This window comes from Ambystoma mexicanum, chromosome 9 (assembly GCF_040938575.1).
Source record: "Ambystoma mexicanum isolate Mex_15411 chromosome 9, UKY_AmexF1_1, whole genome shotgun sequence".
Taxonomy (NCBI): domain Eukaryota; kingdom Metazoa; phylum Chordata; class Amphibia; order Caudata; family Ambystomatidae; genus Ambystoma; species Ambystoma mexicanum.
In genome coordinates this window covers 631779930-631806489 of record NC_090931.1, presented here as the reverse complement: position 1 = coordinate 631806489, position 26560 = coordinate 631779930, and the positions used below count along the sequence as shown (strand labels likewise).

The window sequence follows — 26560 nt, the reverse complement described above, 5'->3', positions numbered from 1 at the left end:
GGTAAGCGTTTCAAATTTCTAAAGAGTGACAAAAGCATCACCCCTGCTCCTGTAACAGTCTGAAGTGAAATGAGCGCGGTCCTGCCAGTTCAAAAGTGTCTTGAGGTGGCAAACATGGTTCTGAGCTTATACGCTTCTGAGTTGCTAGGAGGCCCAATCCAGGGGCAAGGCGAGTCCTTTGTTCCATACTTCAAGATTATGACATGCATTACTCACCGTAATACAGCGGTGTTGCTAGGTCTGAAAAAGACCCAGGGCTACGCTGATGTTGGAACTGTCAGGACTGGGGGCTAGCTAGCCTTTTGGTTGTAGCTCCTGAGATTCTATCCGGGGCTACAACCAAAAGACCAGGGGCTATAGCCCCCCCTAGCAACGCCTCTACCGTAATAACATTTCTGATGATTGTATCTGCTTAGATTCACATGCTGTGCATATGGTCCGACATCCAGTCGTAACCTCGGAGTATTGCATCTGGTCTTTCGAGGATCGAAAAGGGACGTCGGCACAGGAGAGTCTGTAACACTATCCCTACCGTGACGTGTAGTGTACCCAAAATCCCTCATGCGCCAAGGTCCCCCCGATTGTATTTTTTTCTGCCACGAGGGTGCCCAGGGCCAACGTGAGTGAGTACATAAAAGAGAAAGTAGTAAGACGTCTATGTTCCTTCCATCCGAGTGCAGAGGAAGGGTGGGCGCATGTGAATCTAAGCAGATACAATCATCAGAAATGCTATTACGGTGAGTAATGCATGTCTGATGCTTGTTAATCTGCTTAGAATCACATGCTGTGCATAGACTAGCAAGCAGTACCCGGAGTTGGAGGTGGGTTGTGAGAAGGAACAGTAGTGAAAAGATGCCTTAGTACTGCTTGTCCCACCTGAGAATCAGACCTAGAATGAGTGTCTAGGCAATAGTGTTTTGTAAAGGTGTGTACAGAACTTTAGGTTGCCGCTTTGCAAATGGACTCTAGGTGAACATTTGCAATGAATGCTATGGAAGCCCCAGTGCCTTGAGTAGAATGTGCTCTAGGCTTTAAGGGTAGTTCTCTCGTAGCAAAAGTGTAACAAAGTGTGATGCATTTGACTATCCACCTTGAGATAGCTGACTTAGAGACAGGATCCCCTTGTCTGCCAGCTGCCACTGAAACGAAAAACTGGCTTGTCTTCCTCCGTGGTTTTGTTCTTTCCAGGTAAAACATGACTGCCCTGCGTACATCTAACGTGTGTAGGCTCCTTTCGGCCATGTTAGTGGGGTTCTGGAAAAAAGTGGGCAGTTCTATTGACTGGCTCACGTGGAACTTGAACATAAATTTAGGTGCAAATCGAGGGGGAGTGCGCAGAACCACCTTATCTCTGTGAATAGTAACGAAAGGGTTGAGTACTGAAAGGGCCTGTAGTTCACTAACCCTTCTAATAGAAGTGATATCCACTAAGAAGGCTGTTTTATAGGTAAGGTATTTTAGACTTGCCTTATGCATAGGCTCAAAGGGGGACCCCATGAGTCTTGTCAGAACCACATTTATGTCCCATCTGGGAGCTGGGTTAGAAATGGGGGGTGAATCCTTTTAACCCCTTCCATGAATGCCTTGATAACTGGTATTTCCCACCACAACACCTTTTGCTGTGACGTAGTATAGGCTGAGAGAGCAGCTAAGTGAACCTTTAAGAAATTAAAAACCAGGCCTGAATCCAGTAAGTGGGTCAGGTACAATATAATGTGAGTAGGAGAGCAGTCAATGGGATTGACGCCCTTGGCATTACACCAGATAACAAAGCGTTTCCATTTACTGGAATAGCAGTATCGCGTGTTGGGTTTTCTCGCTTCCCTGAGTATGTCCATACATCTCTGAGGGAGTTGAGGGTGTCCAAACTATGACCTAAGGAGCAAGGCTGCTAAATTCAGAGTTTGCGGGTATGGGTGCAGTGTTTCTCCCCTATCCTCAGATAACAAGTTGTATGGGCAGGGCAGTTTCATAGGAGGGGAGAGGGACATCTCCATCAGATGAGGGAACCAGGGTTGACGGGCCCACATGGGGGCCACCAATATCATGCTGACTGGTTCCTGGTGCATCTTGTGCACAATCTTGTTGAGTAGGGGAGTCGGGGGGAAAAGCGTAAACAAATTTCCCTGACCACGCTATCCAGAGCCTGTTCCCCTTGGAGCGGTTCTGTGGGTACCTGGAAGTGTAATCTTGGCATTGAGCGTTATCCAGAGTTGCAAACAAGTCGATCTCTGGGAAGCCCCATTCTGTGAAAACGTTGGAGACGATGTCTTCGTTTAGTCGCCATTCACACTCTACGGGCAGTGGGAAGTCTCTGCTGAGCACGTCTGCCAGAAGATTTGAGTTCCCCTGGAACGTGTTGAGACAACAGGAACATCCTGTGTTTGAGAGCCCATATCCAAATGTTTTGGGACAGCTTGGATAGCCGTGGAGAGTTTGTGCCCCTTTGTTTGTTCAGGTAGTACATGGCTGTGGTGCTGTCTGTCAAGATCAGGACGGTTTTCCCCTGTAACTGTGTTTGAAAAGCTTTCAGTGCCTTGAATACTGCTAATAGTTCCAACAGATTTATGTGGTTGGACGCTACTTGTGGGGACCACACGCAGTGCGCAGTCTGCTGAAGCAGGTGAGCTCCCCACCCCGTGAGAGATGCGTCGGTCGTGAGAGTGGCTTCTACTGCAGGGGTGGTGAAGGTTTTCCCCTTCAAGAGGTTTTCCCTCGACCACCACTGCAGAGAGAGAATGAGGGCTGGCGAAACTACCAGTTCTTCCCATTGTCCGCTGGCCTGACACCACTGGCTGTTGAGCCACTCTTGCATGGGCTGCATGAGCAGAGGCGCATGAGGAACTAAATAAATGCAGGATGCCATCATTCCTAACAGACGCATGGCCTTGCGTACCGTCACTTCCCGACTGGCTACATACTGAGGGATATGAAACAGCATGTTTTGAACCCTCTCGTTGGAGGGGAAGACAAGGCCGTCTTTTGTCTGAATTAGAGTCCCTAGAAACTGTTTGACTTGACTGGGGACTAGGCTGGATTTCTTCTCGTTGATGGAGAATCCCAGACTGAATAAGAGGTCTATTGTCTTCTGGGTGTTCAATAAGCATGTCTCTTAGGACTCCCCTGTTATGAGCCAGTCGTCGAGGTAAGGGTAAACCGGGATGGATAGTCTGCACAGGTGTGCTGCCGCTACTGTCAGTACCTTTGTAAACACCCTTGGTGCCGAGGCAATGCCGAAGAGGAGTACCTTGAACTGATAGTGCTTGTCCTCTATCATGAACCTTAGGTATTTTCTGTGTGCTGGCAACATCGAAAGATGAAAGTATGCATCTTTCATATCCAGTGTTGCCATTACTTCCTGTAAAGTGACCGTTCGAAACTTTTGAGGTTTGACAAACTTGTTCGCTGGGCGCAAGTCTTGCACAGGGCGCATGGTGAGATCCTTTTTGGGTACAAGCAAGTACACTGAATAAATACCCTTGTCTACCTCTAGAATAGGGACAACTTCTATGGCGTCCTTTTCTACAAGGGTCTGCACCTCTGGGGAGAGGGCTTCTGGGAAATCTGTTGAAGGGACTTGAGTATTTCATGTTCTTTCTTGGCTGTTTCAAGAGCATCGTCCACTGCTTTGCCAAACAGGTTGGTCTCCTCAACAGGTTTGTTAATCAGTGCTGCTTGGGTCTCTGGCTTGAACCTGGGGTTCCTCAGTCATGCATGTCTCTTGAGCAAGGTACCTTGTGCCAGGGTTCTTCCCACTGCCTTGGCAGCGTCCAAAGTGTTTTTGAGCACATTCTGGTTCATCTGCTTGCCTTCAGAAGCGATGGCGAGCAACTTGGTCTGTCTGGCACTTCTTGAAAGCCTTCTTGGAGAAGGTTCCACTGGACGTCTTCATAACTGGCTAATAGCGTGGTGTTATTGGCTATACGGGTGGAAAACGCAGTAGCAGTTGTTACCCTTTTTCCCAGTACATAAAGTCTCTTGGACTCCTTATCGGGTGGTGCTTCTCCTGTAGAAAGGGGAACACCAGCCCTTTTTTCTAGTAGTGGTAACCACTAAAGAATCTGGAGTGGCATGACCCTTGATGTAGGCAGGGTTGGTCAGAGAAGGCCGAAACAGCTTCTCCACCCTAGGGTTCACCCCCCTGGTCTGGGCTGGCGTCAACAAGGGGCCAGTCTCCTCTTGATTGAGTTCAGCAAAGGTATGGCCTGGCTGGCCGGAGGTTTTTCTTGGGAGTATATCCTCCACAAAATCAGAATCTGGTAAAGCCTCTTGAGTGGCGCGTGTCTTTTGGTGTTAGCACCCTTTACTCTGGATTGAGCAGTTGCAAACCGCGACTGCGGTTGCGGGGAAGGCTGCCGATCAGAGGATCCCATTGGCGCTTTGGTATGCTTCGATAGTGCCGCCGAAGCAGAACCTTGGGTTGTGTGTTTGGTGTTATGATCATTTGCGCTCCTGTCGCCGGGTGTTTTCCCCATAGCGTGATTCGTGTCAGGCCTGGTGTGGTCGGGGACGGGCGCCGTGGATCGAGGGCAGTCTGCCGTTAGGTCAATGGCTTCTGACACAGAGGCCTGGTCATCACTAGTTCCCCCATCACTTTCGGCAGTTGCAATAGCGGGGGAAGAACATTCAGCCTGCGACATGCCGTAGTCCGGCCACCGCTTCACGCAGCGCTTCTTAAGCATCTTAGGGCGCAGGAGTCTACAGGCCGCGCAACTCGCTTTGTTATGGTCGAGGGGAAGACAGTTGTTGCACCGAGCGTGCTCGTCTTTCCAAGGATATTTGGCCCTGCACGAGGGACAAAACCTAAATGGCCCCTTTTCCATAGCGAAAGACAGTTGCAGTAATGACAAAACCCAGGGAGCAGAGAGGGTGAAAGAGGAAAGGCATACTTGTAAAGAATATGTCCACCCGACCCCACTCTCCCTACTGTGAAGGCCGGCCAGAAGGCCCAGCCATGTCGACAGCAGCGCCGCCGGGATCAACAGGCGTTGAAAGTCTGCAGAAGTTTTCAGCATTGTTTCACAGGATTCAACTGTCGTAATGGCTTAGAGCGAATAACGACAAAGTCGATAATAATGACAATAACGCTATCTCTATGTAAGAGCTCTGCATTAGGGCGACCAGTAACATGGCCGGAAAAAAACAATCTGAGGGACCTCAGCGTGTGAGGGATTTTGGGTACACTACACGTCACAGTAGGGATAGTGTTACTGTTACGCTCACCTGACTCCCACAGAGGCGTCGATCTGACCTGGACAGCTGCGGTCTCCACCAATGTGACACGTAGGGCCGAGATGACGAACTGGACTGGCCAACCTAGCTTTGTTTGTTTGGCCCGTAGAAGTATTCTTCTGCAAATGGAGAAAGGGAATTAACCACTCGTGGAGTTGAGCGTAAATCCCCCACCCCAGCTGTTCTCCCCACTGATCACCTCTGATGTCCGCTCTAAAGTCTCACCTTATGGTTTGGAAAGATGAGCTCTCCATCCTGCTTCGAGCGCAGGGGCGCGTGGATGACCAGTTGCTTCACTGGTTCGAAGGAATTGGTGAGTTCCAGAACTATTTTGACTCTGCCGGCAAGACGCCATAAGTATGTAGTTCGTAAGAGTACAAATGCCTGACTTTCACTCTTGTCCGATTCCTTGCAGGTTGCAACTTGACCCTAGAGAAGAGTTCCTCGTGGCAACCGGTAATATTCAGGTAAGGATTTGTATTATTCAACACAGTTCGAAAAAATAATGTCAATATGTAACCTGTTGCCTTCTCCCTTATTCAGGCACTGAGAGAAAGTATGAAGCCTCTGGGAATAATAACTCCGGCGGTAAAATCAGGTAAGTCTATTGTGGTGAGGAGGGTTTCCCTCATTTGTCCCTTTGTTTCACCTTGCTGTCCTTTAGTTTCCCCTTAGGGGCCGGGATTCGGCGATGATGAAGTGGAAGCTGCGCCGACCCGTGAAAAGGAATAGTACCCCCGGTGGTAAAATCAGGTAAGTCTATGGGGGTAACTAATATTCCTCTGTGTATTCCCTTGGCTCACCTTGCTGTTCTTGTCTTCTCCTTAGGTGCCGGAGTGCGGCGGGAGCATGCAGGAGGATGCGGTGGAATGTGAAGATGCTGCGAAGGCCGGTGAGTTTAGCGCGGCGCTGCAGCAGGCGAGGCGACGCGCTTAAAATAACTTCTTTCTTCCAGCTCGAAGGCGCGATGGATCGGGAATTCAGGTAAGGATCAAAAGTATTGCTCTTGTTCTAACCTTTTCTCCTTCTTTCTCCCTTTTTCTAGGAGCTCCAAACTCGAGGCGGGCGTGGCAGAAGACTGGATGCAGACTTGCAGGCACGGTGAGCGTTACGCTGCTGGATGCAGAATAATGCGAAGCGTGTGCTGCTCTTCGGGCGTGGTTTAAATAGCCTCCAAAGTAGTCCCAGGTAAATATTCCTCCCCAGCCCCACCCGAGTAAAACAAATAGTCCCTAGGTAAAATAGTCCCTTCCAAGCCTCGTTTGGCTTGGAGCTCTTGCAGCATGGTGTGCATCAGGTAAGTTTTAATCTATGAGCCTGGCGCCATAGGCTGACTCTCCATATGAGCCTGGCGCCATAGACGCCAGGAAGGCACCCAAATAGCCCCTAGCAGGGGTTGTTGGGCTTGCTTGGGATACCTTGGTGCCTGCTTCCGGGGTAGCTGGACTTGGTCTGGGTCCCCGGGGGTAGGCATCATGACAGTTAGACACGCCTATGCCGACGTAACTTTCGATCCTCGAAAGACAAGATGCAATACTCCGCGGTTACCACTGGATGTCAGACCATATTCACAGCATGTGATTCTAAGCAGATTAACAAGCATCAGAACTGCTGATTATCTGACACCTACAGGGAGTGCTTCACCTCCAGTGAGCGGGATCCTGGTTCCAGTGCACAGGCAGCAGACAGTCCCTGGTCCACAGCAGTGTCGATTCAAATGTACCCCTGAGGTGGGTAGGGAGAAGACATTTCCCCTTCTTTGGGAACATGCAGAGGATGTTAGAAAAGACTGTATACCCAACAGAGTTCCAGGTGAATCCTGTCTTGACGTCCAAAGATGCATCAACTGAGGGCAAAGTTCATCCCCTTATAAAGCCAAAATGCTACAGCGGACTGGACAAAAGCGTGCCTGTTGTGAGGGGTCCAATCCAGGCTGCTGTAACAAGTGCCCTTTGCTTTCTGAGGTCATACCCAGAGAGCCTTCCTCGTCTGCAGGAAGTGTGGAGGGGTACAGGAGGGAAAGCCCCAATTAATAGCACAGGACAAAGGGCTATCAGTAGAAAGAGAACACAAAAGGGAGTCCTGTCTAAAGAAGTCAAGTTGGTTGCAATTTAATTATATGCAAAAAGAATTTAAAGTGTATCTGCTCCTAAATTGTAGCATAATTTATGCATATCCGAAGGATGAATGTACGGGCAAAGGAGAAAGTGGTGCATGCACCCACTAAATAAAATAGAATGGAAACTGAGAGTGGTTTTTTTTAATTTTTTCTCTTCTCAGTCATTCAACAAAAAACTGGATTATAAATTCCAGTACATAAGGCAGACATTGCATATAAACAGTTATACAATTATTCCGCATAATAATACAAAGGTGAAAGCTGCATTAGAAACTTTTGCAGCACATGTGTAACAAACTTAGGTAAGTGGATATATAAAGATGCCGTGTACTGACGTTTCAAAGAGAAAGGCACATATATACAGGCTCAGAATATTAACACATTTATCACAAACATATATATTCAACAAGAACAATTGTTGCTATAAGCGCAGAACCTTGGATAGGTCTGACAAAAGCCAGGCTAAAGGGTGACCAAAGTGGATCGTGTACTGACGTTTCAAAGAGAAAGGCACATATATACAGGCTCAGAATATTAACACATTTATCACAAACATATATATTCAACAAGAACAATTGTTGCTATAAGCGCAGAACCTTGGATAGGTCTGACAAAAGCCAGGCTAAAGGGTGACCAAAGTGGATCGACGTCCTTGACATAAATCGAACCCAAAATTGTAAAAGGGGCGGGGGGACCTAGTAACTGTGGGTTGCAGGATCCCTGGACGTTTCGGCTAAACAGTGGGTCACAGCCTTCTTCTTGGAGCCAAGGTATGGGGACCCCTATGAAGGAAAAAAGGGGGATGATGGTTAATATTACGTGTATCATGTTTTGGGTGCAGTGTATAGTGCAGTGGGGTGTTAAAAATAGTGAGATACTAAAAACAGATTAAAAAGGAAACTCTGGAGGACTCATAACAGTGGTCAAGGACTGACCTTGCTCTGGACTAAAACCTGAGTGTTTTCCGGGTGACTTCCTTAGTTGAAGTTCCACTGGATACTACCAAGGATGAAAGTGATTAAATTCTCACATCATGTGGCTGTGGGGCATAGGGGAGCAAAGAAAAAAGAGAAAAGACAAAAGATACACCTGGGTAAGTATGAGCACCAGGATATGCAGTAATAAAGGAATAAATGAAGATAGCTTAACCAGGAAGCTAATTACCTTTTAGGGGATCCTGGATAACCAAAAGTATCACCAGGATATGGGAGGGCAGGCTGGGTGAGACACAGGATGATTCAAATCTACAAAGGGAAAAATGTGACACAGATATCCCAATGTGTAATAGGTAAGGGTATGAAATTCGAGCGCAGGCTAGGTCTAGACTCGAAAGGAGCAAGTAAAATTACCTTGTAGTAGCTGGAAACTAAAGCCGTGTGTATCCGAGAGGGCAGCGCGGAGCCGAATCAGGCTGGAAGCACAACAAAGTGTTGCGCATGCGCGGCACTATAAGGCGCCGCTCTCCAGCACATAGACTGTGCTGCGCATGCGCAGAACTAAAGGACTCTGGTGCCCTGCAGAAGTGTGGAGGGGGCAGGAAGTTTAGGGAGCCTTAGCAAAATCCAAGATGGTGGAATAACTCCCTTGCGATAAGCCTCTCCTCTGGGTTACTGTAGCCCCATCTTCCTTCCATGCCTGCTTACCTCCAGCGAGCAGCACCCTGGTGTGAGAGTGCCTTTGCTTTGTCAGGGCTGTCTATGAAGCAGCAGTTCCCAGAGGGCCTCCTGGGGAGGGTTCATGTGCCCTGTAGGAATATGCTGAACCTTCTCACAGGGATCCAAAGGAGCAGCCTCCTGTGCAGGACCCCACAAGATTCTTGTGGGTAGACCCAGGTCAGACAGCCAGGGGTGTTGCTAGGTCTGGAAACGATCAGGGGCTAAGCTAATGTCGGAACTGGCGGGATACAAGGCTACCTATAGCCTTTTGGTTGTAGTCCCTGATCTTCTATCCGGGGCTACAACCAAAAGACCCAGGGCTATAGCCCCCTCGGCCCCCACCCAGCAACACCTCTGCAGATAGATAGTACACACCAGCCATGTCACGACCAAGTCAGCTCACCAAGCGGACACTAATAGGACATCCAAATGCTGTATAATTGTGTGATTCGAGTAGTCACCATGAAATAACCAGGCATGGCTTATATTTACAGTTTAATGTGCCAGCAGGCTGATAAGGGCATATAACGTATATGTGTTTCCCCATTGCTGTATAATGTTTTCATGGTCCCTTTCTTTGACATGTTGACAAGTTATGGTATCACTTTTACGAACTATGCGGATGACACACAATGGGTCATCACGCTCACTGGAATATACGAGGAGGATGAGCGTAAAGTCAACACGGTTTATCATATCATCCAATCATGGATTATCAAAAATGGGTTGGCTCTCAACAAAGATAAAACTGAGCTTATGGTGGTTGACTCATCGAAGAAAATCCATGATATAGGACCACTTTACAAACGTTTTTCCATCACAGATTCTAAAATCGAGGAGCAGAGTAAAGTTAAAAATGTGGGCATAACCCTGGACCAGAACCTCAATTTGAGGGCATAGATTAGCGGGCTGGTCTCTTCTTCCTCCTATTTCATCAAACTTCTTATGTCACTTCTGCCCTTCATTAACAGGGGAATGCAGAGACAATTGCGAGTGCAATTATCGATTCCAAACTCGATTATTGCTGCAGCCTGCTTATTGGCAGCTCGCAAATGTATTATTTATTTTATATTTTTAATTTATATAGCGCACAGACAGCCCAAGGGCATTGTGGCGCTGTTACATGCAACAGACTTAGCTTATGCATAGCTTACAACATTGGGCACAGAGATGTAATACAGGTCATGCATAAAAAGCGTACACAGTTCAGATATTCATATAGGTGATGAACGTAATGTACAGGGTAGAAGAGATCAGGCGAATAGGGTGGTTTTCGTGGTTTTACGGAAGGCAGCGAGTGAGGGTTCTGCTCGCAGGGAAGTGGGGAGGGCATTCCAGTGCAGGACAGCTAAGTAGAGGAAACTGGCACCACCTGCTCTTGCTCTTGCTCTTTCCAGGTGATACAGAACAGTGTGGTTATGGTAGTTATAGGACTTAACTGGAGAGACTGTCATGATTCCTGCCCCTCATGTCCCCAGCCCTCCAAGATGTCAGGCTGAGCCAGGCCACGATCACCTACATGGCCCTCAAGGGCCTCTCCATCCCTTCAAAGACCCACTTAGAGTTTGACTTAGAGCTTGTGGCACCAGACTCACTCACTCCCATAGGATAACATTGGGGATTGGACTTGTAGTGCATTGATGGGGACAAGATGGATGCCCCTAACATATTTCGGTTCCAGAACTGCATGTGCGGTCTAGTCTTTTGGGTGTGGTTCAGCCCAGAGACACCTGGGATACCCAGAGACTATTTAAGCCACACCCAGGCTGAGAAACATGCTTTGCGTTTTCTGCACCTGCAGTGTGACACTCATCATGTTCGGATCGGTCTCCAGTAGGCCTGCATCTTTCTTCTGCGCTCAGCTCCTGCAAGAACAAGAACACTGTTAGGAACAGCCTTACCTTGCGGCGCTTCTGCCCATCATTCATCGCTCCTTCTGTTCTGCGGGCATCTTCGTGTCATTCCCATGCCGGCACGCCGCTTCCTAAGGAAAAGGGAAAAGAACAGAAAAAAGGCATTAGTAAGCATTCTGCAAATCTTTGCTTATTTTTAAATACTGTACGAGCTTCAAACGCTTACCTGAATCCCAGCCGCTCTGGGGGAACTCTGTCTCCGGAACTTCTCATCCATCTGCAAGAGGGAAAAGATACTCCAGGTTAGTGTGAAAACATCTAGAGACGCTGCATACCGCGCTTACCCACCGCATTTGTTCTTCATAACCGGCATCCACGCTGAAAACGTTGCAGCACCGACACAGAAAAAGAACTCAATTCAATGCAAATACGAAAGGGGTGCATCGTGCATCGCGCTCTCTCACTTACTTTCAGCGCTACTCATCTCAGCAGCACGCCGCCATCCCGGACGCCGGCCATCATCTAAGGAAGGAAAGGAACGAAGTTAGAGAACTGTTCAAAAGACTCATTATACTTACCGGTCGGACTCTTGCCAGTGAAGTAACTAGGCAGTAACGAGCCCGCATCAATCAATGCGCCCCTGTGCTGAAAGCAGGACAGAGAGCACACTATCCAAGAAAACAAGGTGAGCTGTGGATCAAAGGGGGTTGGACCCTGGGGAAGAAGGGGTTCAAGCACTCAGAGACAATAGGGAGTTAAACTCTACCAATCCTGTGTTTCAGGCCCAGTCTCCAGTCGAATAGCCTCCAGAGAAGGGTTCGAGGTCGTAAGAGGTCAGAACAGGCTGAGTGACGTCCCAGTGGATACCAGGTGAGCCTTACAGAGACCATGTTTCGGACGCTAGGCGACATCTGCACTGGCTTCCGGTGAGGGCCAGAATTCAGTTCAGGCTACTCCCGATTACCCAAAAATGTCACATGGAACTTACGCCCTCTTATTTAACAGAACGACTGGCTGCAAAACATAATGTGAAAGCCTTATGATCCAACAACACCAATCAACTAAAGATTCCATGTTGTAAAACTACCAAATCCCTCACAGATCCTTTGCTAATGCTACCCCAAGAGCCTGGAATGCTGTTCCGGCGAACCTCAGGGAACTAAAGTGAGTTGAAAGCTTTAAAACACTTATTTTTTATTAAAATTGTTTCTTTGGTTAAGCTTTAAAGTTCACTCATGTTTATATAACCCGGCTTGGCGGCGTTTAGTGCTGCTCTATGTACTTGTTTGTTATTGTTGGCGCTCGTAAGCCCTTGGGTAATTGAAGCGTGTTACAAGGGAGTAGTTTCTTACCTGTAACTCCATTTCTCCAACATTGGTATCTTTCATGGATTCAAATGCTTAGAATATTCCCCGTCGTCAGGCTGGGCTCCTGGGTTCCCAGCCGGACGACGGGGAATATTCTAAGCATGTGAATCCATGAAAGATCCAATGCTGGAGAAATATATAAACATTAACAAACTATTATTTTTCAAATCCAAGTGTAGACAATTAAAAAGCTACCTCAGCTTGTTGGAAATATTTGCTGCTGCTGCTGCAGCAGCTGTGAAGAATGCATGAAACCTTTGGCCATGCATTATTGTCACTGCAGGGCAGTTGCTTGTGATGTGAAGAGATGGTCACAGCAAAGGCACATGAGTGCGATATGATTTTGGCATGGAGCATTATGAGGGGTCTGATTAGTAGACCTCCCTTTTAGAAACAGAATTACACACATCATTTTATTTCTATAAACCTAAAATGTTCAGATTATCCCGCCCTCACCAGATGCCCTTCAATCACAACCTCACTCACCTTTAAAGTCATGGAAAGCATCTAGAAAGACAAGGGGTAGTCCTGGGGGATCAAATGAATTGAGGGAGAAATGTGCAAAGAGACAAATTTCCCTAATACACATAATACATGATTCCATACAACAGCATACAGCATTTAATGTAGAAGTCACTCAAAGGCACATGAAGCTGTCTCTTTCACATGCTGTTACAAGCTGCTCATTACATTGGAACAAAAGAAATCATCACTTACAGTGGAAGTCGTGGTAAAACTTTAAAGGGGGCATATTCCGCTCCACCACTGCATCGCCCCAGGGAGCCCCCAACTTCACGCTCTGCCGACGCCGAGAACTAGACTGACCGTTTTGCTCCGTTCCAATTAGTCTTCCAGACAGCTGCCAATCTCTAATTTCAAAGAGGTAGCGTGGGTAGTCACGGATCCGCACTGCATGGGAATAAGGGTTCATTATCACACTTAGCAGTCTACTCACACTCCTTGCAATATGCCCCACTGCCCCACCATATACCTCTGATAATTCACTTCAGTCGCTGCCAGCTCTATTTAGACTGGTAGGCCCACAAAGCTCATACAAAACAATTCACTTCTAAATTGCAGCCCACCTGGCAGTTGAACCTCTTGCTTTCCACTTAGCCATAAAGGTTTTACAGGCTGGGCTAGCACCACAGCACATTTTAGGATTGCACAACTGGATATCGTTTTTTTTGTAAAACCAAAAGCACAACTAGCTATGTTATCTGATGTGTGGGCAAACTCACCAAAAAATGTCTTGACACTCCACTTCACCATACGGCACCACTGAATGACCAGCTCCAATCCCCCTGATGGATATGGGCTCACATTGTCGATATCTTTGATTTGCTCCACCACCCGTTCCATGCCATGAAATGACTCGTCCGCCAGCACCACCACCTCCACGTCTGCAATGGTCCAAGTGAGCAGAGCCTTCCGCATAGGTGTGTTGGAGTAGAGGCGGCGGGAGCGCTGGATGTAAATCTCAATGTTCTTCTTCTCCAAGGAAGCATAGAGTTCTTCTATCTTGCGGGCAGGCAGGAGCTCTCCATGCTGCTTCCGGAGTGCTGCAACTTTGGCATCTAGCAGGCGCAAGCGCTTGGCACTCTCTTTGCTCTCATCTTTCATCAGTTCATAGTTATCCCGCAGTTTCACCTCTAGGATGTCATCTAAAATGACCCAGGAAAACTGTTTCACCTGAACAACCAGGTCGGGGGGCAGAGGCTCTGAGCCCACCCGTGGCCCTTTGTGAAGACCTTTCAGCCACTTCTGGACGCCAATGGCGTCATCCAGCGTCCTGGAGAAGTCGTATTGGTTGGGGAATTCCACTGAGAAATTGTCGATGGAAAATGTCCACACTCTGTTGCGCATGGTCTTTAGTGTGGGGAATGGACTGCGGTGGAGGATCATCTCCTCCAGCTCTGGCAGCAGTTGCACTTCCACACCCTTCAAGGTGAAGATGTTGTTGTCATCAAAGCTTGCTGCGATCTCAGGCATGCGCACCACCACGGAGCTGCCATGTCGATTCAGAGAGACCCCAGGAGAAGCCAGTTCAATAGAGCTGTCCTGGGACAACGTGGCCTTTAGCCTGATCAAACCCATCTCCAGTGTCAGCTGTAGAACTCTCTTGTGGAAGGCATGTTCTTGGCTGCCCTTGGCTGCCATCTCTTCAGATTGTACACTCAAATTACCAGCCTTGTCATCCCCAGCATCATTCTCTGGGGCTTCTAAAAGTTCAGTTTTCCATTGCCTGACCGACAGCAGCACCTCTCTGCATTGCAAAGTGTCCCGGATGTGCTGATACAGGTACATGTGATGCCAAGGCGTCCAGTGCACATCCAGCATCTCTCCGCCATGCACCTGCAAAAAGGAGAACGATGTAAATCTTTCACGGATACCAGTTACAGGTCTCAGAGGGGCCCACTGTTTGCAGTCAAAAGGGGACTATCAAACCCAACCAAGGAGTGGGCTCTCTTTATAAATCACATTGCCAACTTCAACCAATGAAAATAAATCAAATCTCATCTTAGGTGAAAGTGCTTACCTTCTTCCGTCTGTGGTTATTTCAAAAGTCCAATCATTCCAGAAAGAAACAAAGCCTGACAACATCAGTTTGTGCAGAGGAAGCATCCTCGTGCAACAAACAGTGTGCCCAAAAAGGACCTCTATGTCAGGCAATGTTGTAAAAGAAACATTTGTGTTCCAAAGTCTACAGTTTTGATTTGTAAAAAACGGCCCAAACTTACATTCAAAGCAATAACAAATTGTGTTTAAATCCAAACAGCCTATTTTTAAGTCTTGTTTAGTTGAACAGGCTTGACAATGGAATACGAAACAATCCTGCCAGTCCACACTTCCTCAAAAGAAACCTGCTCTCTCCAAACTCCACACATATCCACTCGCCAGCATGTGCCGCCAGCCAGCCACCATTTTCTTTCCAAGGGGTTCAAGGGCTGGCGATTACAATTTTTAAATTGACAACTTAAGGAAAACTTTCAGATCTAATTCTCCCTTAAAAAAGAATTGTGGTTTATATTAAGTTAAAATGCGTTTCTCTATGTGTTTAGTAAACTAAAATTTGCTACGGTGAGTTTGTCAAAATAAATGTCTGACCTTGGAGCCTACGTGCTCAACTGGTTGAAAGCTTGTAGTATATAAGTAGTAAGAGGCAGAAGAGGACATCTTAAATTAAATTAAACAGGTAGGCAGAGATAGAGAAGAGACTCTGATGCTTGGAAAGCGAGGCTCAATGTTAAAGGGCCAGGGAAAAGAGGGCAACAGCCCCAAACTCTGACTCTTCAGTATCTGGAACAGTTAATGAAAACATACAGAGACAAGACTCCAACAGAAACGAATTTCAAGTGAGTTTACATTATTTCAGGTAGGTTCTCAATTCCTTAAAATTTACTAGGCAAACAAGCTGGGGAAGAGCGAACATAGAGTTTAATTACAAAAAAAATAGAAAGACTACAAACATAAGTGTTCTACAAGAACACACTGAACATGAATCGTGAGCCCATGATTTACAGATATCACTATTAATAATCAGTACAGGGTGGCATAGGAAACATCAGTTTAGCAGACTGCAGCAGGACTCAAAGGACTGTGCAAATTCAACCACATCACTCCAAGCTTCATCAAACTTCCTTGGTTCCTGCTTCAAGCATGTGTCTCCTTTATATCCTGCTGCATCCTCTACAAGACCATCACCCTCAAGTCCCCAAGCTACCTAGTTGAGAAACATGTCGTCTCCGGAGGCCAAAGATTGATCAGAAGTCAGGAGATGTGTGGGCTTCTACTTTGTTGGTGCAGGAAGGAAAGAACCAAACAATAGGCATGCTCTGCTTACGCTCCCAGATTCTGGGACCTGCTCCCTGTCAAAATCAGACTCACCTCTTCACTTCTATATTTCAGGAAGGAGGTAAACACGAGGGCGCTCCTCTTCAAGGAATGTCTCCTCCTTAACACCTAGGTCCACACCCTGTCCAATCCCCACCAAACATGACACTAGGGATCTGTGTGATATTTACGAATATTGCAACAAAAAATATAAGGGATACATTACTCACCATAATCGTATTTCTGATGCTTGTATCTGCTTAGATTAACATGCTGTGCATAGGCCGCCATCTAGTGGAAGCTGCGGATTATTACAGTTTGTTTTTTGAAACTCTAAAATGGGCATCGACACAGGGCATGCCAGTAATATTATCCCTAGTGTGACGTCCACTGTACCCATGATCCCTCACGCGTGTAGGACCCTCAGATTGTATTTTTTCTGACATGAGGTAGCATGAGGAGTAGCTTGAGTACAGATTATCCAAGTGTAACGCTCACCTGACTCCCACGGAGGCGCTGGCCTGGTTTGCGCTGCTGTGACCTCTTCTAAGGTGATGCGCAGGGTTCGGAAGACGGACTGGACCGGGCCCCCAAATCTGGCTTGTCTGGCTCGCAGAAGTATCCTTCTGTAGGTGAAAAATAGGGGATTAACTGTCTGTGGGGTAATGCAATCAGCCTCCCACTTTCCCCTCTCACCCTCCTCGAAACCCTTCTGTGATTCCTCGTAGCGTCTCACCTTAGGGTCTGGAAGGACGAGCTCTCCATCCTGCTTCTGATGCAGGGGCGCGTTGGTATCCAGTTACTTCACTGGATTTTCGGATTGGTGAGAACCAAACTTGCTTGGCTTCCAGGTAAGTTTTTTGATAAGAGGTTCCCCTTGTGTCCATGCATTAATGTACTAATGCTAGTGTCTTTTTCCCCATAAGGGCCGGGGTACGGAATGCCAGGGAACAGGCACCGACCCGAAATGAGAGGTGAAATCCTTGTAGAAATCAGGTAAGTCTTTAACGAGCGTTTTTTGGTAATGTCTTTTCATTCGCTCATTAACGCTGATGTCTCTTTTTCCCCTTAGGGGCCGGGGTCCGGAAATGCCAGGATGCGGCGCGTACCCGAAATGAAGAGGGAGTGAATCAACAGGTAAGTCTTAACATGGAGATTTAGCTTTCCTTATTCCCTTCTCTCTCTCACCTTTTGTTCTGGTCTTTTTCTCCCTAGGCGCTGGGGGGTGACTGCGAATCCGGATGATCGCTGCTGAACATGGAGGCGCCCAGTAAAGGTGAGTAGAATGCGGCGCTGCAGCGATCGACGCGATGAGCTTTTAAATAAAAGTCTTCCTTTTCAGGATTGTCGGCGAGATGTCTCCGGGATGCGGATTTAGCAGGTAAGGACTTTTCCTTCTTCTGTTCTCTTCTTCTCTTCCTTTGCAGGTGATCCAGGATGCTGGCAGGCGTGGCAGAAGTCAGGATGCAGGAGCAGACACGGTGAGCGTCCAGCTGCTAGATGCAGAACAACACGAAGCACGTGTGGCTGTTCGGGTGGGGTTTAAATAGCCTTGGAAGAAGTTCCAGGTATGTATCCTTCCTCCAATCAGGTATGTATCCTTCCCCGACCACGCCGGATGGTAAATTAGTCCCACAGGTAAAGTAGTTCCTTTCAGGCCTCAAGGAGGCCGGCATCCTGCAGCATGGTCTGCATCAAGTAAGTGCACCCAAGCACATCCATAATGAGCCTGGCGCCTATGGCGCCAGGACTGATGTCTTTTATAAGCCTGGCGCCATAGGCGCCAGGACACTGTCCAAAGGGCCCCTATATGGGGTTGCTGGGTCCTTCCTTGGGGACTGGATGTCCGCTTTCGGGGACACAGGGCTTGAACCGGCTCCCCGGGAGCGGGCATCATGACACCAAGCAGATCGAGGAAGATAAAACAAGCATCCATGCTGTAACGCTCACCTGGCTCCCACGGAGGCGCTGGTCTGGTCTGGGTTGCTGTGGCCTCTTCAAGCGTGATGTGCAGAATTCGGACCACCGATTGACAGGACCCCCAAATCTTGCTTGTCGGGCCCGTAGGAATATCCTTCTGCAGATGAGAAAGGGGATTAACTGTCTGCTGAATAGTGTGCTTGCTCCCCCTTTCCCCCCTTCGTTCTTCTCTGATTCCTCCAAAACCCCTGGTTTAAGCTCACCTTATGGTTAGGAAGGATGAACTCTCCATCCTGCTTCTAGTGCAGGGGCGCGCGTTCGTCCAGTTACTTCACTGGTTTACAGAATGGCGCTGGCACATCCACTTGAATTTTTTGAGCGATACGCCGTAAGTATGAAGATGCAAAAGTTCAAGTGTGAGCCTCCTTTTATGTTGTCTTTTCTGTCCTTTATTTCAGGTGCAGAACAAAGGCGATCCGGTGGTAAAATCAGGTGAGTTAGTGATGAGGGCGACCCCTCTAAATGTCTTTATAATTCCCCAGTAATGTCTTTTGTCCTTTCCCCATAGGGGCCGGGGTGCGGTACCTGCCAAAGATGCAGCGCCGATCCGAGATGTGGAATGGTTCACCAAGAAAAGCCGGTAAGTATTATGGCTGCAAATGTCCTTTCCCCATAGGGGCCGGGGTGCGGTACCTGCCAAAGATGCGGCGCCGACCCGAGATGTGGAATGGTTCACCAAGAAAAGCCGGTAAGTAATATGGCTGAAAATTCGGCTTTCCTCTTGTGTTCCCTTGCTCACCTTTTGTCTCTTCTTCTCTCCCCTAGGTGCAGAGATGTGGCGACCGGTGCTGAGAGCCGCGATGGAGCCGGGCGGCATCTCGGGAACAGGTGAGTGAAGCGCGGCGCTGCAGCGAGCAACGCGGTGCTTTTAAATGGAAGTCTTCCTTCAGGAATGCTGGCGTGAAGATTCCGGATGCAGGTAAGAAGGGTTAAATAAGTTCTTGGTTTTCACCTTTCTCTTCTCTTATTCCCTTACAGGTGTTCCAGGTTCGAGGCGGGCGTGGCTGGAGTCCAGGTGCAGGAGCAGACACAGTGAGCGTTCAGCTGCTGGGATGCAGAACAACGCGAAGCACGTGTGGCTGTCCGGGCGTGGCTTAAATAGCTTTGGAAGAAGTTCCAGGTGAGTATTCTTCCACAGCCCCACCCCAGTAACAAAATAGTTCCTTCAGAAAAATAGTCCCTCCTAAGCCTCATTTGGCTTGGTTCTTCATGCAGCATGGTCTGCATCAGGTGAGTGTGCAGCATGGTCTGCTTCAGGTAAGTGCACCAAACACTTTCCCTTATGAGCCTGGTGCCTATGGCGCCAGGACAGAGTCCAAAGAGCCCCTATAAAGGGCCGCTGGGCTTTTACCCGGGGGCGTGATGCCTGCTCCCGGGGGTGCTGGGCCTGGCCTGGTGCTCCGGGGGTAGGCATCATGACACATGCGCCTTCTCTCAGAGGGTTTGAAGGGTGGGTCGCATGTGAATCTAAGCAGATACAAGCATCAGAAATACGATTAAGGTGAGTAATGTATTCCTTCTGAGGCTTGTGGAATCTGTTTAGATCACATGCTGTGCATAAATTAGCGAGCAGTATTAGAAGAAGGAGGTGGGATGTGAGAAGGGTCCTGAGCAAACAGATGTCATAGAACCTCTTGTCCCACTTGGGTATCTGTCTTGGAATGAGTATCAATGCAGTAGTGCTGAGTAAAAGTATGAATAGAGCTCCAAGTAGCTGCTTTGCAAATGGTGTCAAGGGGTACATTTGCAATAAAAGCCAGAGTGGCCCCAATGCCTCTTGTAGAGTGGGCTCTTGGCGTAAAAGGCAAAGTTCTTTCTGAAAAGGGACACAGCTGGATACAATTTACAATCCACTTACAGATAGCACCTTTAGTGACGCGATCTCCCTCTTTGCCTGTAGCTACGGAGACAAACAGTTGGTCTGTTTTTCTTAGCGGCTTGGTCTTGTCTACATAGTAGAGGACCGCTCTTCGTGTAGTTTCACCTCAGCAGAGCTCTTGGGTTCTTGGAAGAAAGCCGGAAGCTCAATAGACTGGTTAAAGTGGAATTTAGAAATAAACTTAGGTGAGAACCTAGGGTGTGTATGTAGAACCAGTCTATCCTTATGAACAGTAAAGAAAGGATCCTGCACTGACAGACCCTGAATTTCAATGACCCTTCTTATGGATGTAATGGCTACTAAGAAGGCAGTTTTATAGGTCAGGTGTTTGAGACTGGCTTTATGCATGGGTTCAAATGGTGGGCCCATGAGCTTAGCAAGCACCACATTAAGGTCCCAACCCGATGGTGGGTTAGAAATTGGAGGGTGGAATCTCTTTACCCCTTCCAAGAAGGCTTTAACCACTGGTACTTTCCACCACAATACCTTGTTATGGGAGGTGGTGTATGCTGACAGAGCTGCCAGGTATACCTTTAGTGAATTAAATACCAACCCTGCGTCCAGTAGGTGGAGCATGTGGGTGACAATGGTAGAAGGGGTGCAATCAACTGGGTTGATTTGCTTATTCTGGCACCAGATAACGAATCGTTTCCATTTATCAAAGTAACAGTGCCTAGTGTTTGGGTTCCTAGATTCCTTTAGGATGTCCATGCACCTCTGTGGTAAGTTGAGGTGCCAAAACTCTGACTTCAGGAGCCATGCTACCAAGTTCATTGAGTTGGGTTGAGGATGCACTGTTTGACCTTGGTGCTGGGATAGGAGGTTGTACCAGCACGGGAGTCTGATGGGTTCGCACGCTGCTAGTCTGCGCAGGTGTGGAAACCACGGTTGTCTCGCCCACATGGGAGCAACTAGGATGAGCGTCATCAATTCCCTGTGCATCTTGTTGACCACCTTCCTCATTAGAGGAGTTTGTGGAAAAGCATAAGCAAACATCCCTGACCAGTTCGTCCACAGGGCGTTCCCTTTGGAGCCTGGTTGGGGAAACCTGGATGCGAAGTCTGGGCATTGTCTGTTTTCGCTTGTGGCGAATAGATCTATAGTGGGGAACCCCACTGTGAGAAGATGTCTACTACAACTTCTCTGTGTAGAGACCACTCGTGTTCTCTTGGGAGAGGATCTCTGCTCAAGGCGTCTTCTAGTGAATTGAGAACCCGTGGAACATGTTGAGATGACAGGTGAATGTTCCGTCTGAGTGCCCATCTCCAAATTTTCTGGGCAAGCTTGGACAGATTTGGCGAACGAGTTCCTCCCGGCTTGTTTAGGTAGAACATTGCTGTTGTGCTGTCTGCTAGGTTCTGCACTGACAGGTTCAACAGGTGGGGCTCAAACGCTTGAAGCGCTCTGAATACTGCCAGAAGTTCTAGCAGATTGATATGATTCTTGGCCACTGTGTGAGACCAGAGACCCTGAGCTGTGTGGTGAAGGAGGTGTGCTCCCCACCCTGACAGGGATGCATCTGTAGTGACTACAGCCTGAACTTCTGGATCGTAAAAGGGTTTCACCTTTGACAGGCTCTCTCTCGTCCACCAGTGGAGACTTTGTACCAGTGTTGGCGAAATGACCACTAGATCGTCCCACTGACCACTTGCTTTAGACCACTGATTCTCCAACCATTCTTGCATGGGACGCATGCGCAGGCGCGCGTGGGGGACCAGGTAAATACATGACGCCATCATGCCTAGCAAACGCATCGCTTTGAGCACCGTTATCTGGCGACCGGTCTGGTATAGAGGAATTTTCAGTGGTATATTCTGAATTCTTTCTTCTGAAGGAAAGGCCAACCCCTCCGGAGTGTTTAGGACAGCTCCTAGGAACTGCTTGGATGTGCTTTGCACCAGGCTTGATTTTTTCTCGTTTATGGAGAAACCCAATTCGAAGAGGAGGTCGATCGTTCTTTGAATGTTTGATCTGCAAATTCCTGGGGTCTCCCCCGTGATGAGCCAGTCGTCTAGATAAGGGTACATTGGGATTGCCTCCCTGCGTAGGTGTGCCGCCGCCACCGCCAGTACCTTGGTGAATACCCTTGGAGCAGAGGCTATACCGAAGGGCAGCACCTTGAACTGGTAGTGCTGCCTGTCCACCTTGAAGCGCAAGAATCTTCTGTGTGCTGGGAACATGGAAATATGAACATAGGCATCTTTCATGTCCAATGTTGCCATGTAATCCCCCTTTTTTAGGAGGGGGGTTACCTCTTGGAGAGTAGTCATGCAAAATTTTTGGGGCTTGACATACTTGTTTGCAGGGCGTACGTCTAAGACTGGGCGCATGGTTAGATCTTTTTTTGGCACAAGGAAGTAAGTTGAATAAATACCCTTGTTTACCTGTTTGCTCGGGACGAGTTCGATCGCATCCTTTTCTAGAAGTTTGACGATCTCCTCGAGGAGGATCTTCTGGTGGTCTAAGGAATGTACCTTTTGTCGAGGAGGGTGGTTTCGGAGACGCTCGAGCAGTTCTATGCAGTATCCTGCGGAGACTGTGGACAGCACCCATCTGTCTGATGTGATCCCTTACCAAGCTTGGGTGAAGTTGGTAATGCGTCCCCCTACTGGAGATGCATGGGAAGCGACCCTGATCTCGGCGTCACTGCTTTGCGGGAGGCGTGCTGCCTCTGCTCTACCCTTATCACGACCCCTTTTGTTTCCCACGTTGTAACTCTGGGTAGAGTGCTGGTTGTTACCCCATGGTGTACCCTGCCCCTGAGAGTAGTTGGAGCCTCTTTGTGAATTTTGGCCGTGTGGGCGACGAAAATTGCCATTCCCTCTTTGATTAGGGGTTTTATTGGTCAACTGCCCCAAGGATTTCAGAGTCTCATACTCATCCTTGCCATTTTTTAATGCGTCCTCTACCGCCTTGCCAAACAATAGATCCGGCTTGTCAGTTAAGGATGATTGTGTCTCGGGTTTAAACCCTGACTGCCTTAACCAAGCATGTCTTTTAGTAACAGTGCTCTCTGCTATTAGCCTGCCGGCGTTAACCGCGGCATCAAAGGTTGCCTTAAGGATGCAACCGGACACGGCCCTCCCCTCCGAAGCAACCTGTGCCAACTGGCTTTTTAAAGGTTCCGGTGCGAAGTCAATGAGTGCTGCAACTTGTTCCCACTAGTGGCAGTTGTAACTAGCCAGCAGAGTGGTGGAGTTGGTAATCCTTGCCTGGTAGGCGGAATTGGAGGCTACCTTCCTTCCCAAACCGTATATCTTTTTGCTCTCCTTGTCAGGGGGAGCCTCAGACGACGATAGGGGTGTTCCCACCCTCTTTCGGGTATTAGTGACTACCAGGGGGTCCGGTTTCAGTTGCCTCCTTATGTACAGCCAGTGTGACCGGGCTGCCCTGAACAACTTCTCGATCCTGGGGTTTACTTCCCTGGTGAGGTTGGGATTGAGAAGGGAAGGATCAATCCTTCTCTGTATAGATTTGAGAATAGGGATGGCCTGGGCAATGGGTCTCTTTTCTCCCACTAGTTCCTCGGCGAAGTCCCTCTCCTCCTGAGCTCCGTGAGTATCTATACGGAAGTGTTCTGCCGCTCTGGATAAAACCTCATTTAGGAGAGGTTGGTTGTCGATTGGAGAGTCGGTAACCGGAGGTTCCCTGTCTACTGGGGAGTCTACTCTGTAGACTTCTGGGTTATCTTCGTCTTCCTCTTGGTCCTCGTCATCCCCATAGTAGTCCACCCCAGTTTGGTCATCCAACGTTGCCAATTCTGGATCCTCATCATGTATTGGATCCTCACTATACTGGGTGTATGGCTGTACGTAGAAAGGGTCAGAAGACCACCTCTGCGTTGGTGCCTCAACACGAGGTTTCTTACCAGGGGGCTGCGGGTCCCTAGACCCTGAGGGAGTAGCCCCGTCCGGGGTATAAGAGAGGAAGTGCTCTAGATTCTTGGCATAGAAGTCTACCAGGGATGACATTCTAGACATAATTCTGTCTATGTCCTCACTAGACCATTGTTTGGAGCTGGGAATGACCCTCTCTTGGATGTGTTTTCCTGCAATATCTTGACTGGACCTATGGGCTTGTGCAGGGGTCTTAGTAAGTTTAACTGAGGACTTAGAACTGTCTTTAGGTATCTGTGGTGTAGAAGAAGGCTGAGAAGGCCTCTTCTGCTGTTTCCCCCCCTCCCCGTGAGTGGAAGAGTGCTTCCCTGGTGTTTTCACCTTCTCTGAGCTTTTCGACGTCTGCCGTCGAGATTCGGGGGTAGTGTCTCTCTCCGTAGAGTGAGGACGGCGGGACGCGGGCGCAGGTGTCGAGCGGTTCACCGACACCGACTCCTGGAGTGCGGCCCTGGGGATGGAGGTCGGCTTCATCTTTGGACGATCGAACCTCCATTACTTTAGTAAGTGGGGCACTCTTGGCAACAGTGGATGGCTGCCTGGTGTCATGCAGCGATCTTGATCGAGAGGGCGCAGAGGATACCGATTCTCTGGACCGTTCTCTGTGTGCCTCTTTCCGAGAACTCGACGTGCGCGTCGAGTCTCGGTTGGACTTCAAGTGTTTAGTGGAAGTGGTGTGGGTAGCGCTAGTGTCGCCGGGTGTTTTCCCCATAGCTGTCCAGCCGGACACCCTTCCGAGGTCAGGGACTTGCGCTTGGCTGTCTTTCGACGCCACGTTGCCCTCGCCATCCAAAAGTACAGCGTCGCTGCCATCACTGAAGGCGCCCTCCGCTTCCATGGCCTCTCGTTGCCTAGCGTGGTGGGCCCAACGTTTGATCGAACGGTCCTTTAGAGTCTTAGCCTTGAACCGGCTACACGCTCTGCAATTCGCCTCGGGGTGGTCCCTCGGCAAGCAGAGGTTACAGGTGGCATGTCTGTCAACCCAAGGGTACTTGCGGTTGCACTTGGGGCAAAATTGGAAAGGGGTACCCTCCATTCGCACCCTGTGACAGCGGGCTATTGTGAAGGAATATATATATATGTAAATCTATGTGAGTGAAGAGTATGTACCACCCCCCACTCTCCCTACTTGTACAGGGCCAAGGCCAGAGGCCTTCTGAGGCCCAAAGTCTGTCGCTCTCGACAGTAGTTTTCTTCTCCGGTCCGGCGTCGAGCTTCGGATTCCGATGAACTCGACGTGGGTAATGAAGAAAACGGGAAATATATATTATTTTTGCAAAATTATGGCTAAAGCCAGGGAACTCCGTCGGATGCTTCCGACAAGTATGGTGGAAAAAAACAATCTGAGGGTCTAACACGCAAGAGGGATCATGGGTACAGTGGACGTCACACTAGGGATAGTATTACTGGCACGCCCTGTGTCGACGCCCATTTTCGAGTTTCGAAAAACAAACTGTAATACTCTGCAGCTTCCACTAGATGTCGGCCTATGCGCAGCATGTGATCTAAGCAGATTCCACAAACCTCAGAAATATATATATGTTGGCCGATTGTGTGCAGCCTTCAATATTTGCAAATATGATTTTGGGGTGAAGACCCCTTTCAACCTCCCACCTAAAGCCAATTTCCTGCCCCCCTATCGCGGGCTGGCTGGGATTTGCTTTAATTCCCCCTGAACTCTCCTTCCCCGCCCCCACCATTTCCTCATAAATACAGTCCTCCTCACCCCCTGCATACATCCACAAAAACACACATCAACATAAGCAGCCACACACTCACTCCCCGCCCCTTCCAATCTACTCCACAAACAATTCTTCTCGCCTCCCACACAGAAACAAACACACAGACCCCCATCTTCCACCCTCTCTCCCTGGATATAAACATTCCCACAAAACAGATACACAGTCACACAAACACCTGTCACACCCGTGGCTTCTGTCTTCCGGCCAGGCTCCCCCATCAGCTCATGCGTGCACTTGTGTGCAACCAGTGGCATGGCAGATCGATTTAGAAAGACCGCTCAGAGTGGTCTCTGCGCAGGTTTTCTAAAATCGATTTTTTTAAATTCGTTCAAGTGAAAAACGTTTTTTCACTTAGAATGGAGACTGGAGGATCTGCTTCCCCCTGTTTTCTCTCTTGGTTGCTAGTAGATCCTTGCTCTCAATGTAGTAATCCCTTGCAATCTTCATCCCCCACTGTGCATTTTACCCTATGACTTGTCAAGTCATCTGTTGCTTCGCAGAGCTAGTTTTGCTATGAATTTATTAATAATAATAACAGACCAGATCCCAACTATTAATTACTCTAATTCTAGCCAATATGTGTTTCGATCCCTGGACCTTTCAATTCTTATCATAACCATTTTAATTTGAGCTTTTGACTAGCCTCAGCATTGTATTGACTTTTGACAATGCTCGTTAACTGAGCGAAAAACTAAGTAGGAGATCAATATTTATATTTCATGTCATGTGTTGTTAATGAGCTACGAAAATAAAAGTGTTTGTAATCTTTCCAAGTAATCTGTTTGTATTTAAGGTCTCAGTTATGCTCTCCCCAGCATTTGTGTTTGTTAACTGATCATGAGTAACCATTAATGTAAACGCATTTGAAATTAGTTCCTGGTGGAGTTTTGTAACTGTAGTATTTTTTGGTTAGGCTGCAGTGGGCTAGAAAGTAGGACGACCACGTTTTTTAAATCCAGCATAAAACAAGATCAGATCTGCTCTGTGTAACCGAAACAAAAAAAGT

The 26560-nt window shown here is 48.3% G+C and overlaps 1 protein-coding gene across 2 annotated transcripts in view; it reads right to left on the bottom strand.

Annotated features, from left to right (window-relative positions):
- Positions 1-26560, bottom strand: part of BLTP2 (bridge-like lipid transfer protein family member 2) — a 1026973-nt gene that overhangs the window by 456723 nt on the left and 543690 nt on the right. For both annotated transcript variants that reach the window (XM_069615333.1, XM_069615334.1), the window contains 2 exons: positions 13468-14581; positions 12944-13135 (listed from right to left, as the gene is read on the bottom strand). In XM_069615333.1, coding sequence (XP_069471434.1) covers positions 12944-13135; positions 13468-14581 — 1306 coding nt within the window. The remainder of the gene's footprint in view (positions 1-12943; positions 13136-13467; positions 14582-26560) is intronic.